General features: G+C 37.0%; 1 protein-coding gene across 1 annotated transcript; it reads right to left on the reverse strand.

The window, feature by feature from the left end:
• Positions 1-867: 867 nt before the first annotated feature.
• Positions 868-1,284, reverse strand: LOC145045930 (protein SMALL AUXIN UP-REGULATED RNA 12-like). The gene has a single exon (XM_078994218.1). It carries the CDS (start codon positions 1,282-1,284, stop codon positions 868-870), a length of 417 nt encoding a protein of 138 aa, XP_078850344.1.
• Positions 1,285-13,534: the final 12,250 nt, after the last annotated feature.

The following is a 13,534-nucleotide window of genomic DNA, read 5'->3' on the forward strand; positions in this document are numbered from 1 at the left end:
AATATGAGTTTTAATTTTTTTGAAGGTGTTTAAAGAATATAATTTTGTTGTTTTTTAACCAATATATGTTTGACAGCGGTGGATGGTTCAGTGATAGTTTATTGAAAAAATTTAGTACGATTCGCTTAACCTAAAATAACTTATAAATTAAATGTATTTAATAAAAAATAACTTATTAGGTAAATTACAATGTATGACATAAATAGACATATATCTAAAAAAATTTGATATAGTTAAAGGCATTTTAAAAATTTTGTTAAAAATCCTGATAAACTTATTAAAATTTATTTCAAAGTAGTTAATCAAAAACTTATTACATCAATGTAACCCCTAGTTTATAACATTATCATACCATATCAAATTTTCAATAATATAATACAAAATTGAGTAACAATAATAATTATTATCAATCAAACAACCACGAACTCACAGAACAAGTAGTAATTGAATTTTAGGAGTACATTTTTTTTCATTGTTAATCCGACATAACGAACACAAATCATCATCACCATTACCACAATTGGTGAAACATGCCTTTGTAATCTAAAAAATAAACCTAGCACCCCAAAATCGGGTTAAATCGAAAACTTCATCTCATTGTAACCCGTTTTACAAAAAAGAAAAACCAGGTTCAAGGATGATTGAAAATCAAAATCCCTGCGGAGACGAAGGGAACTTAAAAAAGGAACTAAGAGGTATCGAATTCAAAATCGATCCACCATGTATGCACAAAACTGGAAACCCTAACCCTAGCGCAAATTTTAAATGGCTAAACATATAAAATTGCAATTTAAGCCCTAGTTCTGACGTTCTCTAATGAGAAAAAACGAAGAGAGTCGAACCTATGGCAGGAAAGAGGGCGAACCTTCAAACTTTAGCTTTCTGCAGCAGCGGAGTGAAGCTATGAGCATCGGAAATTGTAGCTTTTTTACAAAGAGAATAAGAATCGGCGGCCAAATCGGAAAACATCTCCGAAAAATCATCTAAATCTAACGCACCGAATCCAGTTTCGTCTCGCTCCAGAACGTTCAGCAACTCCTTGAAGAAAACGACGTCGCAGGGGAGGACGAGTCCGCCGGTGGTCTGGAAGCCGAACTCCTCCTCCGCCTTGTTGAGTAAGGAGACGAACACGGGTAGGTTGAGAAAGCGGGTGGGAATGACGAAGCGGCGGTGTTCTTCACCAACGTAGACGGCAAGAGATCCGGCAGAGGGGATGCGGCGACGCCAACGTTGCACGACTTGTTTGAGGCGGACGATCTGGCTGATTTTGTTGACCCTCTTCATTGCAGATTCAACCAGAAAACCAGCGGTGTGAAGCGATTATTGGGATAAAGAGGGGAAGTAGAAAAGCAACGAGAGGGAGTATTTAGAACTCCAACGTAGACTTTAAATGTAGTATCATAAATTAATACAAAATCTATTTTGTCATATTAATTTATTAACAAAAAAACAAAGTAAATGGAAACTTCCATATTTGTTATTTTTTCAAATTAATAATTTATATTTTATTTTATTTTATATTAAAACCGTATTAATTTGAAAAAAAAAATACCATAATTACCTTTTATTTCCGATTTGTTACATTGACATCTTCTATCTTCTATCTTCTATCTTCTATATCTTAATAAACGAAATCATTTTTGACATGGGGCACTTCTACAAACCATTTTCCATCAAAATAAAATTCCAATTATACCCTTCTTTACTCTAAATATCTTTTTATGTATTATCAATAAATCAAAATTTTAAAAATTACATAATTAACTTTAAATCCCTATAAATTTGTAACCGACTAACATCAAATTTTGAATTCCTTTTTTAGCTTGAATTTCGGTATGATATTCAATGTAATTCGATTCCATTTAATTTACAAAGATATGATTATTTTTGAAATCCTATATTTGATTTTTTTTTTTTCTATGGTTAATACTTAATACATATAAGAAACATGGTTTTTTCATTCTTTTATTAAACTTTAAATGTTATTGTTTATTAAATTGATTATGATTAATATATGATCAATAATATTTGAATGTATGGAATATCAAAATATATTTATAATAGATAATGTTTGTTGAATATATCTATAATTTTAATGTATATTTTATGTTTAACAAATTATAAAACCCAACAAGTTGTTTTATAATGTCTATGTATATTTTCTAATTCAAATGTTAATTGCTTCATTGTTTAGATTTATTTTGTTTTTTGCTTTGCTACATCTTTAATTGTGGGTATCATCTTCAATTTAAAAAATTTATGCATTTATATAGGTATGTTTATATAAAAGTAAGGATAAAATTTTATAAATATTTTTTTTTGTTTATCATTTTTAATTATTAATAATTGAATATACTATTTCTTTTTTTACCCGTAGTTGCACGGGTCGTAACCTAGTTTTTTCATTAAACTCATCAACTTATGTGATTTTTCAATAAGTAATTACTATCCTAGAAGGAAGATCTTCATATTATGGTTTCCTATTTTTAAAAGAAATTTTTAATAGATTTTGAAAAATAATTACAACATAATGTCTCTAATAGGTTTTTTTTTTTCTATGAGAAAATTACCTTCTATAATAAAAAGTTATTATTTCGGTCAAATTAGAAAAAATGTTAAAGTCATGTGTGGGTAATAAAAAAATGTCGCCTAAGTGTGTCCGGCAATATAGTTCACTTGTTTGCTTTGATATGATAGTTTAAATAGAAAAAAAATGAAATATAAATGGTTAAATCGTAAATAAAAAATTATATATTTGTTTATATATATATATATATATATATATATATATATATATATATATATATATATAGAGAGAGAGAGAGAGAGAGAGAAAGAAAGAGAGGGGGGGGGGGATGTTCAAATGATAACCACTAAAGATTAAGAACTACACAATATTATCAAACTACTCATTCGGTGCAAAAATGGTCGTAGTAATGGAGAAGGACCAAGCGTATTACAGTAAATTTAAATATAGTCAATTAAAAAAAATTTCTTTTAGAATCCCTTCCTTCTCAAATCGCACACACATAAACACACAGTTAGTTTTTACTTTCCTGCTCATTTCTCTTGTCGGTAGAAAATCAACGGTGTCTTCATATTGTACTAGTTAGGTCTTGATTATAACCAGAGATGCACCATGGAAATCGATGGCAAAATGAAGCTTCTTCTTCTATTTGGATTTTATCTTCTTCTCTCTTTGATTGCTTCATCTGATTCATCGCTTCAGTATGATATCAGCCATATCCCTCGGATGTTATAAAAAAACAAAGAAGAAGCTAAGAGTTCAAGCCCTAATTGATCAGTTAGAGCTCTAAAACGCAGCCAAAACAATCATCATTGACGAACAAAGGAGTCTTAGGCAGAGAATGCATTGTGTTTCCATTGGAGTTGTTGTCATTCACAATCCTATTCTCTCATTTCTAGATGAGCTGACGTTCGACGACTTCACTGGTGCTGACCGCCCTTTGACTCTACCATAATCAAACTCCACCACTGTTGATGTATCGGTCTGCCAAATCTGGAAACATCCTTCTAGTCACATTTATGGATCACTTGGATCTGGTAAGGACCTTTTACTGGTGATGATGTCATCGATCTCCCCGCTCATCTCGTCAATTTGTAGAAACAAACCCTATTTTGATTTCCAGTAAATCGACGCCCTTCAACTCCCAAGTATTTTCTAACAACAATTCTCAGGTATGATTTTGTGTTTTCTCCATTTATATCGTTTATACTAGTTGTAAAATCGTATGATTTACTCTTTCATGATTCTCTAAGATTTTTTGGAGGATTATGATGATTTTCAAGTATTTTAAGTTTGAATATCTGATTAGGGGTTGGGTAGACATCACAGACATGTGCTTTTCCCTTTTTTAATTATAAAATAAGTAAATACTGATGCATATTGCCTTTGTTGCGGATGAATTCATATTACTTTATTCATTATTAATTGTCGCTTGTGTGATTGGTTAGATATAGCATGTTATGTAGCTTGCTAACTACCTATATATGTCGGACTTGGTTAATCAGACACAATGTTTTTCTGGAGCAGATGTTGCATCCAAATTAGATAAAACCTCAAATAATTTAGTAGCTTGCTGGTCTGGAGGTATAACGAAATCTAGCAGCGGATATTATCCAATGTTATGGTGTTATTCAATTAACGCAGTCGACTGGATCCTCCTTACGATATACATATCAAGAGTGAGTTTTATATCTTTTAATACTTATTCATTTGAAGTTTATAAAAGTGAATGATGTTGTAAATAAATTTCTTTTTAATGAAATACATATGTTTTGAGTTTTAACGAGTTTTTTAGAAGTATTAAGCTGTTAAGACATGATTTTTTACACATATCTGAATGTTTCAATGAAAAACATAAGTTTTAAGCTAATAACCTATGATTTATTATGATTTATATAATTTTGAATTAAGTATGTAAAATTTAAAGTGTGAATATTTTTGTAAATAAAATTTGAAATAAACAATAGTCTATAAATCTGAAAGTGTAAATATAAGTTTTAAGTTAAAATATGGTTGTAAATGTATTTGGATTCATATACAACTTATTTTTATGTGTATTCTTAAGGTCTGAACTTGTAAACATCAAATTCATGATTTATAAATGTATGTATGTTTAGGAAAATAGGAAAAAAAAAACATGAAAATATAGAAAACTGGTTGACCCGACGGTCGAACCGAGAACCGGTCACCATACTGGTTCAACTAAAAAACGGTTTTTAAAAATTGTCTAAAATACTCTATTAAACTGTGAATTTGTTTGGTGCACACAAGATATTTGATGAAATGCTTCAACAAAATCGATTATGTTTTTAAGTTGTTGTGACAACCGTCAAATTCTAGTCAATTCAAAGTCAAATAAAGTCAACAAGTCAAACCGGTCAGCTCAACTGACCCTTGTGTACTTGGACTTACGTTCCGTATTTACTAAACAACCCACTACTCTAATAAGAAAACATGAATCGAAAAGTACGTACAACTAGATCTCTTTAACCTAAAAACTGTAGTACGTGGCGAGCCAAACTGATAAAACAATGATGCATACTCATCGGGAGTGTGTAAGATCCTTAAACAAGGCTTAACAGGGTTTACGAACCATGCATTGCGATGCCGGACACTCACAACTGTCCCACATGGATCCTCTCTCAATCGTTTTCACTCTATCTCTCTCTCTATGTCAAATCTCTCCCAAATCTCTCCAAGTATGTGAAATCTCTCTCAAATATCTCTCTGTATGAGAAATCTCTCTCTCTATGTCAAATCTCTCCCAAATCTCTCCAAGTATGTGAAATCTCTCTCAAATATCTCTTTGTATGAGAAATCTCTCCAAGAATGTCAAATCTCTCCCAAATCCCTCCAAGTATGTGAAATCTCTCTCAAATATCTCTTTGTATGATAAATCTCTCCAAGAATGTCAAATCTCTCCCAAATCTCTCCAAGTATGTGAAATCTCTCTCAAATATCTCTCTGTATGAGAAACCTCTCCAAGAATGTCAAATCTCTCTCAAATCCCTCCAGGTATGTGAAATCTCTCTCAAATATCTCTTTGTATGAGAAATCTCTCCAAGAATGTCAAATCTCTCCCAAATCTCTCCAAGTATGTGAAATCTCTCTCAAATATCTCTCTGTATGAGAAACCTCTCCAAGAATGTCAAATCTCTCCCAAATCTCTCCAAGTATGTGAAATCTCTCTCAAAAGTTTCCCGTAACTTTTTGGAATCATTCGGGTCATTCCGGCCCTTAACCGGGTCAAAAACGGCTTAAAACGGGGCGAAAACGAGAAAAATAGGCTTTAGGAACCGAAACCGGAATGAGAGGCTTCTTAGGACCAGAGACCGAGCTTCTGGTGGCTAAGAGACCAGAGACCGAGCCTCTGGTGGCTAAGAGAACCGAGACCGAACCCTAGAGCAAGAACCGAAACTACTGTTCACCAACCGAGCGATCGGTGCCTCTCGGTCCGCCTCCCTCTCGGCGCCTCTCGGTCTCTGTTCGCTGTCTCGCCTCTCTGTTCGCTACTCCGCCTCTCTGTTCGCTACTTCGCTTCTCTGTTCTCCTTCTCACTCTCTATCTCGCGCGCCCCTCTGTCCCCTCCCACCTCTCGGTTCCTACCCTCTCCCTTCTCCCCTCTCGGCTCCTTCCCTTCTCTCTTCTTCTTCTCTCGGTTTCTGCCTCCCTCTCTCTCGGTTCAGCACCAGAAGGCCGAGCCTCGGCCAGATTTCGCATAATTGCCACTTTTAGCCCATTTTTGATATTTTTGATATTTTAAGCCCGTTTTTCATGATTTTAAAGCGGGATTTTCTCCAGAAATTATATTTTAACATTATAAACTCTAAATATTCATAATTTAAACATATTTTGATGAAAATCATTATTTAAATAATAAAAATCAAATGGGTGAATTATTAAAGGTGGAGTGTTGACTTTGCCTTATCCAAAGTCACAAGCAACCACCTCACACCCACTCTTTGACTAACCACACCTCTCCACCTTACCTAGGTCACATCAATGTCTTTTCCACTCAATTATCCCTCTTCCCACGTTTTTGAGGGCTGATTATTCATCCTCTCTCCTCACTTCTCTCATTTGCTCTCATTTCACAAGAAGATCAAACTCTTTCCTCTCTCACTTTCTCTCTCTAGAAATTCGAGATTCAAGGGCTGATCTTGAGTTTTTCCTCCACATTTGGTAAGCATAATTCATCCTCCCTATTATTATTTCACTTCATTCTACTCAAATCTTTGATTGCTTACACAAACTCCCTAACTATGATGTTAGATTCTCGAAAACCTTCAAGGCATCTCCAAGTGTTCTTGAATTAGACACTTCCATTCTTCAAAAATCATCTACTGAAATCACTCAAGGTGAGTTCATACCCCTACATTTTCATGTTTTCTCAAGTTTTCAGGGGGGTAATACAAGTTAAAACACTAAGAACATATCTAAATTTTTCTAACAGCCTTCATCAGAAAAGTTCAACTCCATTCACGGACTGTTTTGGGCATCTTAAACATTTTTGTTTTCAAAACTGTACAAGGTGCAAATAGTTCAAGTTTTTAGCTTTAAAATGGCTACTTGCACATCTCCATACGATTTTTCTACAATTTATGGTGACTTTTACAAAACTGCCTATCATTTCAAACAACAATCCGGACCAGTATGTGATTATGGACTTTTTCACCCAAGTTAGAGGTCATTATAAATTGTGATAAAAATTATGAGCAAACTAGACACATTTTGTGAACTCTCAGAATTTACGGATCTAGTTTTCGACTTCGTATGATTTTTCTATGATTTTTTTCCAAAACAGGGCAGAATTGCTAAATTATGCCAACAGCATGTAAATATCATAACACTTTGTATTATGTTGAGCAAAGTGTATAATCATAAGTTCTAATATTTGAATGTGTTTCCTTGCTAGTTTATCATTATGAACTGAAACTAAGACATTCATATTAAATATTATTCATTCATTTTGGAACACGTACTATTAAACTATAAAAAGTATAGTTTGATAAATTCACAACACTAATACTTCTCCATAAAAGAGTTCATACATAGTACATACATTTTAGATAAACTATAATAGGTATAGTTTATGATACATCACTCTACGCACTCGTACAAGAAGGGTACATTCATACAAGAAATATTTATATTCACACACATTTCACGTAAACTTGTTATCCTATATTGTGAGTTTCTCTATTTTTCTCTCTCTCTCTCCCCGTACGTCCGAGTGCGGGATATAATTCCTGGTAGTTATAATCAGAATCTCCTTGAGGGAGAACGTGATACTTGTATATAGATCTATATTGGGATTGACACCCCACACCTTGCTGCTAGCTACAGTTGGACCTGCAGGTCTACGGGTGACAAATGTCATTTCATTTTTTCGCGACACTGAGAACGTCGTGGCAGGTTCACATAGTCATAGTATGATTATAACGGCTCACATAGGGAACAACCCATAAGTTTACGGGATTTTATTTTTAAAACCTAAATGAGTTTTATGTCAATTTAAAATCACCTTTTATCTCTATGGGTACAAATACAAAGTACCGGGTCTCTATACAAAAAGGGTACAAATACAAAGTACCGGGTCTCTATACAAAGCTATTATGATATTAAGACTATACCCCTCTAGAATTGTTAGACTTCAACTATAGTCGCTGAGCGTATATGTTTGAGTCATAAAAGAATTTAGTCTTGATTGGCCTAGAATTGGTGGTGCCCGCCTCATCTCCTGTTCCTCGTTGGGTTGTGGACCTAGGGCAGACCCACTATATTCAACGTTTTATCTAATTTAACCCTTATATAACTTTTATACGCTGGACGATTATAGAGGAACTCTACGGGTTACACTAGGGTTCATTAATGCATCATGTAGGAATATCTCTAATCACACTTAACTAAGAAAATATTGGATTTTCTGGAAATTAAACCCTATCGATTTTACAAGGAAAAACGGTTTCTACTTCAAACAAAACTCTTATGAACTCACCAACCTTTGTGTTGACACTTTTAAAACTACTTGTATTCTCAGGAAATCAGTGAAACAGGAAAACTTCATCGCTTTGAGGATGGGACGCTAAACCGTCAACAATTTATTTTGTCATCATAATGTAATTGCTTTTGAAACATGTAAACATATACTTTGGTGTAACTTTTGCAATTATATATATGGTGGTTGTTTTTACTTTGAGCACTATTATACACGTTGTTGTGATACTGTACATGAAGTCCTCCACCCCCAGACGTTTCCGCCATCCTTGGTTTGGGGGTGTGACAGATTGGTATCAGAGCATTGTTTATAGTGAACTAAGTATATCGAACCACATAAGATATACAAACTATAAATGCATTGGGACTAAGGTCTCTGATTTTAAGATTTCAAAACCACTATACCTTTAAGAATAAATAACTTTTGTTAAAAGTATACATGCATGCATACATACTAAGGTCAGCATCATTTTAGGACAAAACAAAAGTAATGATTGTTGGATATCACAGGTAAGCCTGGGGATGTATGATCAGTCTTGGGAATAGCATAGCCTGATCAACTATGCTGGTCCGAGGAGTGATTAGCATATGCCCAAGAATGGTTGTGATGTGGCAACAAGTCTAAAAACTTACCAACACTACGACAATGAAATACCATAGGGGTATTTTGGCATTATTAAAATTACATCTGCGAGAACTAAATAGATCTTTATCAATAGGTCAATAGTTGCTTAGTGGATACATTAAAATTTTATGTATCCAGGACGTCATAGACTTAGAATCTGTGGATCTTTGCTCTACTTCCTGTTCTCGTTGGATTGGGGATTTAGAGTTAGGGTCGCTTATTCGAAGGTCTATCCTGTCCCGAATACATATAATTAGTATGCACTAAACAATTTGTTGAAGTACCTGATAAAGATCATCGTATAATTAGCTAATTAGTACGTTTGCTTAATTATTTCTTATATCCCCATTTCTCGCGAAGATATCATGGCTGGATTTCCATCCACACGACGACCCGTACTACCCTAACCACGACAATACCAAATGGCTCGGAGAGGAGCCAGAGAATGATTACCCAACCCCTGTAGATGGTCACCAAGCTGAAGGCTATGCTGATGGTTCTGACTCCGACCCTGAAGTGGAGAACTTAACCCCGATGACTCTTGTTCCGAATCCCAACCCTTGACCAGCTTTCAAGGCCCGACGCCTCCTTGGGTAGAGTGCTTGGAAACCTGGAGCAAAGAACAAGACCAACATATGTCGTTTAATAGAGAACGAAGCTTCTACAACATAAACGAAGGAAACTCAGCAGATAAAATTTTTCCAATCCTAGTCTATAGGGTTGCCCGAAACGAGATTCAGGGTAGAACAACTCTCCATAGTATCGCAGAGGTTGATGCAAATACAAGAATACATACGATCCGCACCAATCGCCTTGAGCACACTCATGAAAAATCTAAGAGAGACCACAAAACCCACTAACTCGTGAAGTTCATTCATATGGACTTCCTTTATGAACTATATATAAGGAATTCTTAAATCGAAGAAAAATGCAGGAAAAATCAAATTCTATAACAACTGACTTGTCTTTACTAGTAGAAACTTACCATCTGATCAGTTTTCCTTTTTGTAAACTCATGACAGAACGATGCCACCAAGGAAAAGACCCAGACCTTCGGGCAGCACAGCGCCACCACCTCCGACGCCACCTCCCCAGTTTGATCCCGAAATGTTCCAAGCTGCAGTAACAGCAGCCGTGGTAGCTGCAATGTCACAAATTGGCACAAATAGCACTGGTGGTGCTGGATCTGGAGCCACAAACCCTAACCACGGGGATAGTGCAGGACACACAAGGGAATGCACTTACAAGGACTTCACAAATGGCAAACCCGATTCCTTCGATGGAAGTGGGGGTGTCCTCACATTAATTCAATGGTTCGAGAGGACCGAAGCAATCTTTGAGATTTGTGCTTGCCCCGAAGCGAGCAAAGTCAAGTACGCGACATTCACCTTCATCGGAAGAGCTCTCACTTGGTGGAACGGCAAAGTTAAGTCGCTTACGCTTGCAGTGGCTAACTCGTTAAGTTGGGAGGACTTAAAGAAGATGATGTTGAAGGAATATTGCCCAAGAGGTGAAGTGCAAAAGCTGGAGCAAGAACTATGGAATCTCAGAATGGCAGGCTCCGACCTTACAACTTACACCAACCGATTTTGTGATCTAGCACTCCTTTGTCCCGCTATGGTCACCCCGGAAGACAAAAAGTTGGAGCGTTACCTCTGGGGATTGTCCCCCGAAATTCAAGATAGCGTGCTCGCCTCAAGACCAACTACCTTCGACAGCGCCAAGGAGTTAGCACAACAACTCATTGACCATCATGCCCACCATGACACTATGACAACCACCCTTACCCAAGCAAGAGGAGGGAACAACGAAAGAAAGTTTTGGGACAACAAGAAGGACCAATCAACCCAAGGCCTCGCTAAGAAGCAACAGATCCTTGCTGTTCATGCTGCCACAACCCTCACCACGCCAACTCCCATGAAACCATACGCTGGAACACTTCCAAAATGCAACAAGTGTAACTTCCATCACACTGGGGCTTGCCGAAAGTTGCATTGCAAAAACTGCGACAGAGAGGGGCACACTGCTCGTTTCTGTAAGGCACCAGCACGACCCATCAACCAGGTACCCGGCTCTGAAGTAAGCCCAACCTGTTACGAGTGTGGAGAAACGGGACACTTTAAAAGGGAATGCCCAAGGACAAGAGATGCTGGTGGTGGCGGGAGGATGTTTGCAATCACCGAGGGAGAAACCACTCCGGAACTGCCCGCAAATATCAGTACGTGTTTCTAACATCGACATTTAAATCCCGAATTTCTTTATATGCTAAATTTAGCATCGATTAAAGCATGCATAGTAGTAATCATGTGGCATCGGGCAAGATATTCCTCACCATAATCAAATTCTTGTACTACGAAAAGTTATCCCCATCTTTCCTCTAAATTCCTGGATCCCCATTCGAAGTGCAAATTTCGGGACGAAATTCCCTTTAACGGGGGGATGATGTGACAACCGTCAAATTCTAGTCAATTCAAAGTCAAATAAAGTCAACAAGTCAAACCGGTCAGCTCAACTGACCCTTGTGTACTTGGACTTACGTTCCGTATTTACTAAACAACCCACTACTCTAATAAGAAAACATGAATCGAAAAGTACGTACAACTAGATCTCTTTAACCTAAAAATTGTAGTACGTGGCGAGCCAAACTGATAAAACAATGATGCATACTCATCGGGAGTGTGTAAGATCCTTAAACAAGGCTTAACAGGGTTTACAAACCATGCATTGCGATGCCGGACACTCACAACTGTCCCACATGGATCCTCTCTCAATCGTTTTCACTCTATCTCTCTCTCTATGTCAAATCTCTCCCAAATCTCTCCAAGTATGTGAAATCTCTCTTAAATATCTCTCTGTATGAGAAATCTCTCTCTCTATGTCAAATCTCTCCCAAATCTCTCCAAGTATGTGAAATCTCTCTCAAATATCTCTCTGTATGAGAAATCTCTCCAAGAATGTCAAATCTCTCCCAAATCCCTCCAAGTATGTGAAATCTCTCTCAAATATCTCTTTGTATGAGAAATCTCTCCAAGAATGTCAAATCTCTCCCAAATCTCTCCAAGTATGTGAAATCTCTCTCAAATATCTCTCTGTATGAGAAACCTCTCCAAGAATGTCAAATCTCTCTCAAATCCCTCCAGGTATGTGAAATCTCTCTCAAATATCTCTTTGTATGAGAAATCTCTCCAAGAATGTCAAATCTCTCCCAAATCTCTCCAAGTATGTGAAATCTCTCTCAAATATCTCTCTGTATGAGAAACCTCTCCAAGAATGTCAAATCTCTCCCAAATCTCTCCAAGTATGTGAAATCTCTCTCAAAAGTTTCCCGTAACTTTTTGGAATCATTCGGGTCATTCCGGCCCTTAACCGGGTCAAAAACGGCTTAAAACGGGGCGAAAACGAGAAAAATAGGCTTTAGGAACCGAAACCGGAATGAGAGGCTTCTTAGGACCAGAGACCGAGCCTCTGGTGGCTAAGAGACCAGAGACCGAGCCTCTGGTGGCTAAGAGAACCGAGACCGAACCCTAGAGCAAGAACCGAAACTACTGTTCACCAACCGAGCGATCGGTGCCTCTCGGTCCGCCTCCCTCTCGGCGCCTCTCGGTCTCTGTTCGCTGTCTCGCCTCTCTGTTCGCTACTCCGCCTCTCTGTTCGCTACTTCGCTTCTCTGTTCTCCTTCTCACTCTCTGTCTCGCGCGCCCCTCTGTCCCCTCCCACCTCTCGGTTCCTACCCTCTCCCTTCTCCCCTCTCGGCTCCTTCCCTTCTCTCTTCTTCTTCTCTCGGTTTCTGCCTCCCTCTCTCTCGGTTCAGCACCAGAAGGCCGAGCCTCGGCCAGATTTCGCATAATTGCCACTTTTAGCCCATTTTTGATATTTTTGACATTTTAAGCCCGTTTTTCATGATTTTAAAGCGGGATTTTCTCCAGAAATTATATTTTAACATTATAAACTCTAAATATTCATAATTTAAACATATTTTGATGAAAATCATTATTTAAATAATAAAAATCAAATGGGTGAATTATTAAAGGTGGAGTGTTGACTTTGCCTTATCCAAAGTCACAAGCAACCACCTCACCCACTCTTTGACTAACCACACCTCTCCACCTTACCTAGGTCACATCAATGTCTTTTCCACTCAATTATCCCTCTTCCCACGTTTTTGAGGGCTGATTATTCATCCTCTCTCCTCACTTCTCTCATTTGCTCTCATTTCACAAGAAGATCAAACTCTTTCCTCTTTCACTTTCTCTCTCTAGAAATTCGAGATTCAAGGGCTGATCTTGAGTTTTTCCTCCACATTTGGTAAGCATAATTCATCCTCCCTATTATTATTTCACTTCATTCTACTCAAATCTTTGATTGCTTACACAAACTCCCTAACT

Source organism: Lactuca saligna, chromosome 5, assembly GCF_052625555.1.
Source record: "Lactuca saligna cultivar CGN05327 chromosome 5, ASM5262555v1, whole genome shotgun sequence".
In the NCBI taxonomy this organism is placed as follows: domain Eukaryota; kingdom Viridiplantae; phylum Streptophyta; class Magnoliopsida; order Asterales; family Asteraceae; genus Lactuca; species Lactuca saligna.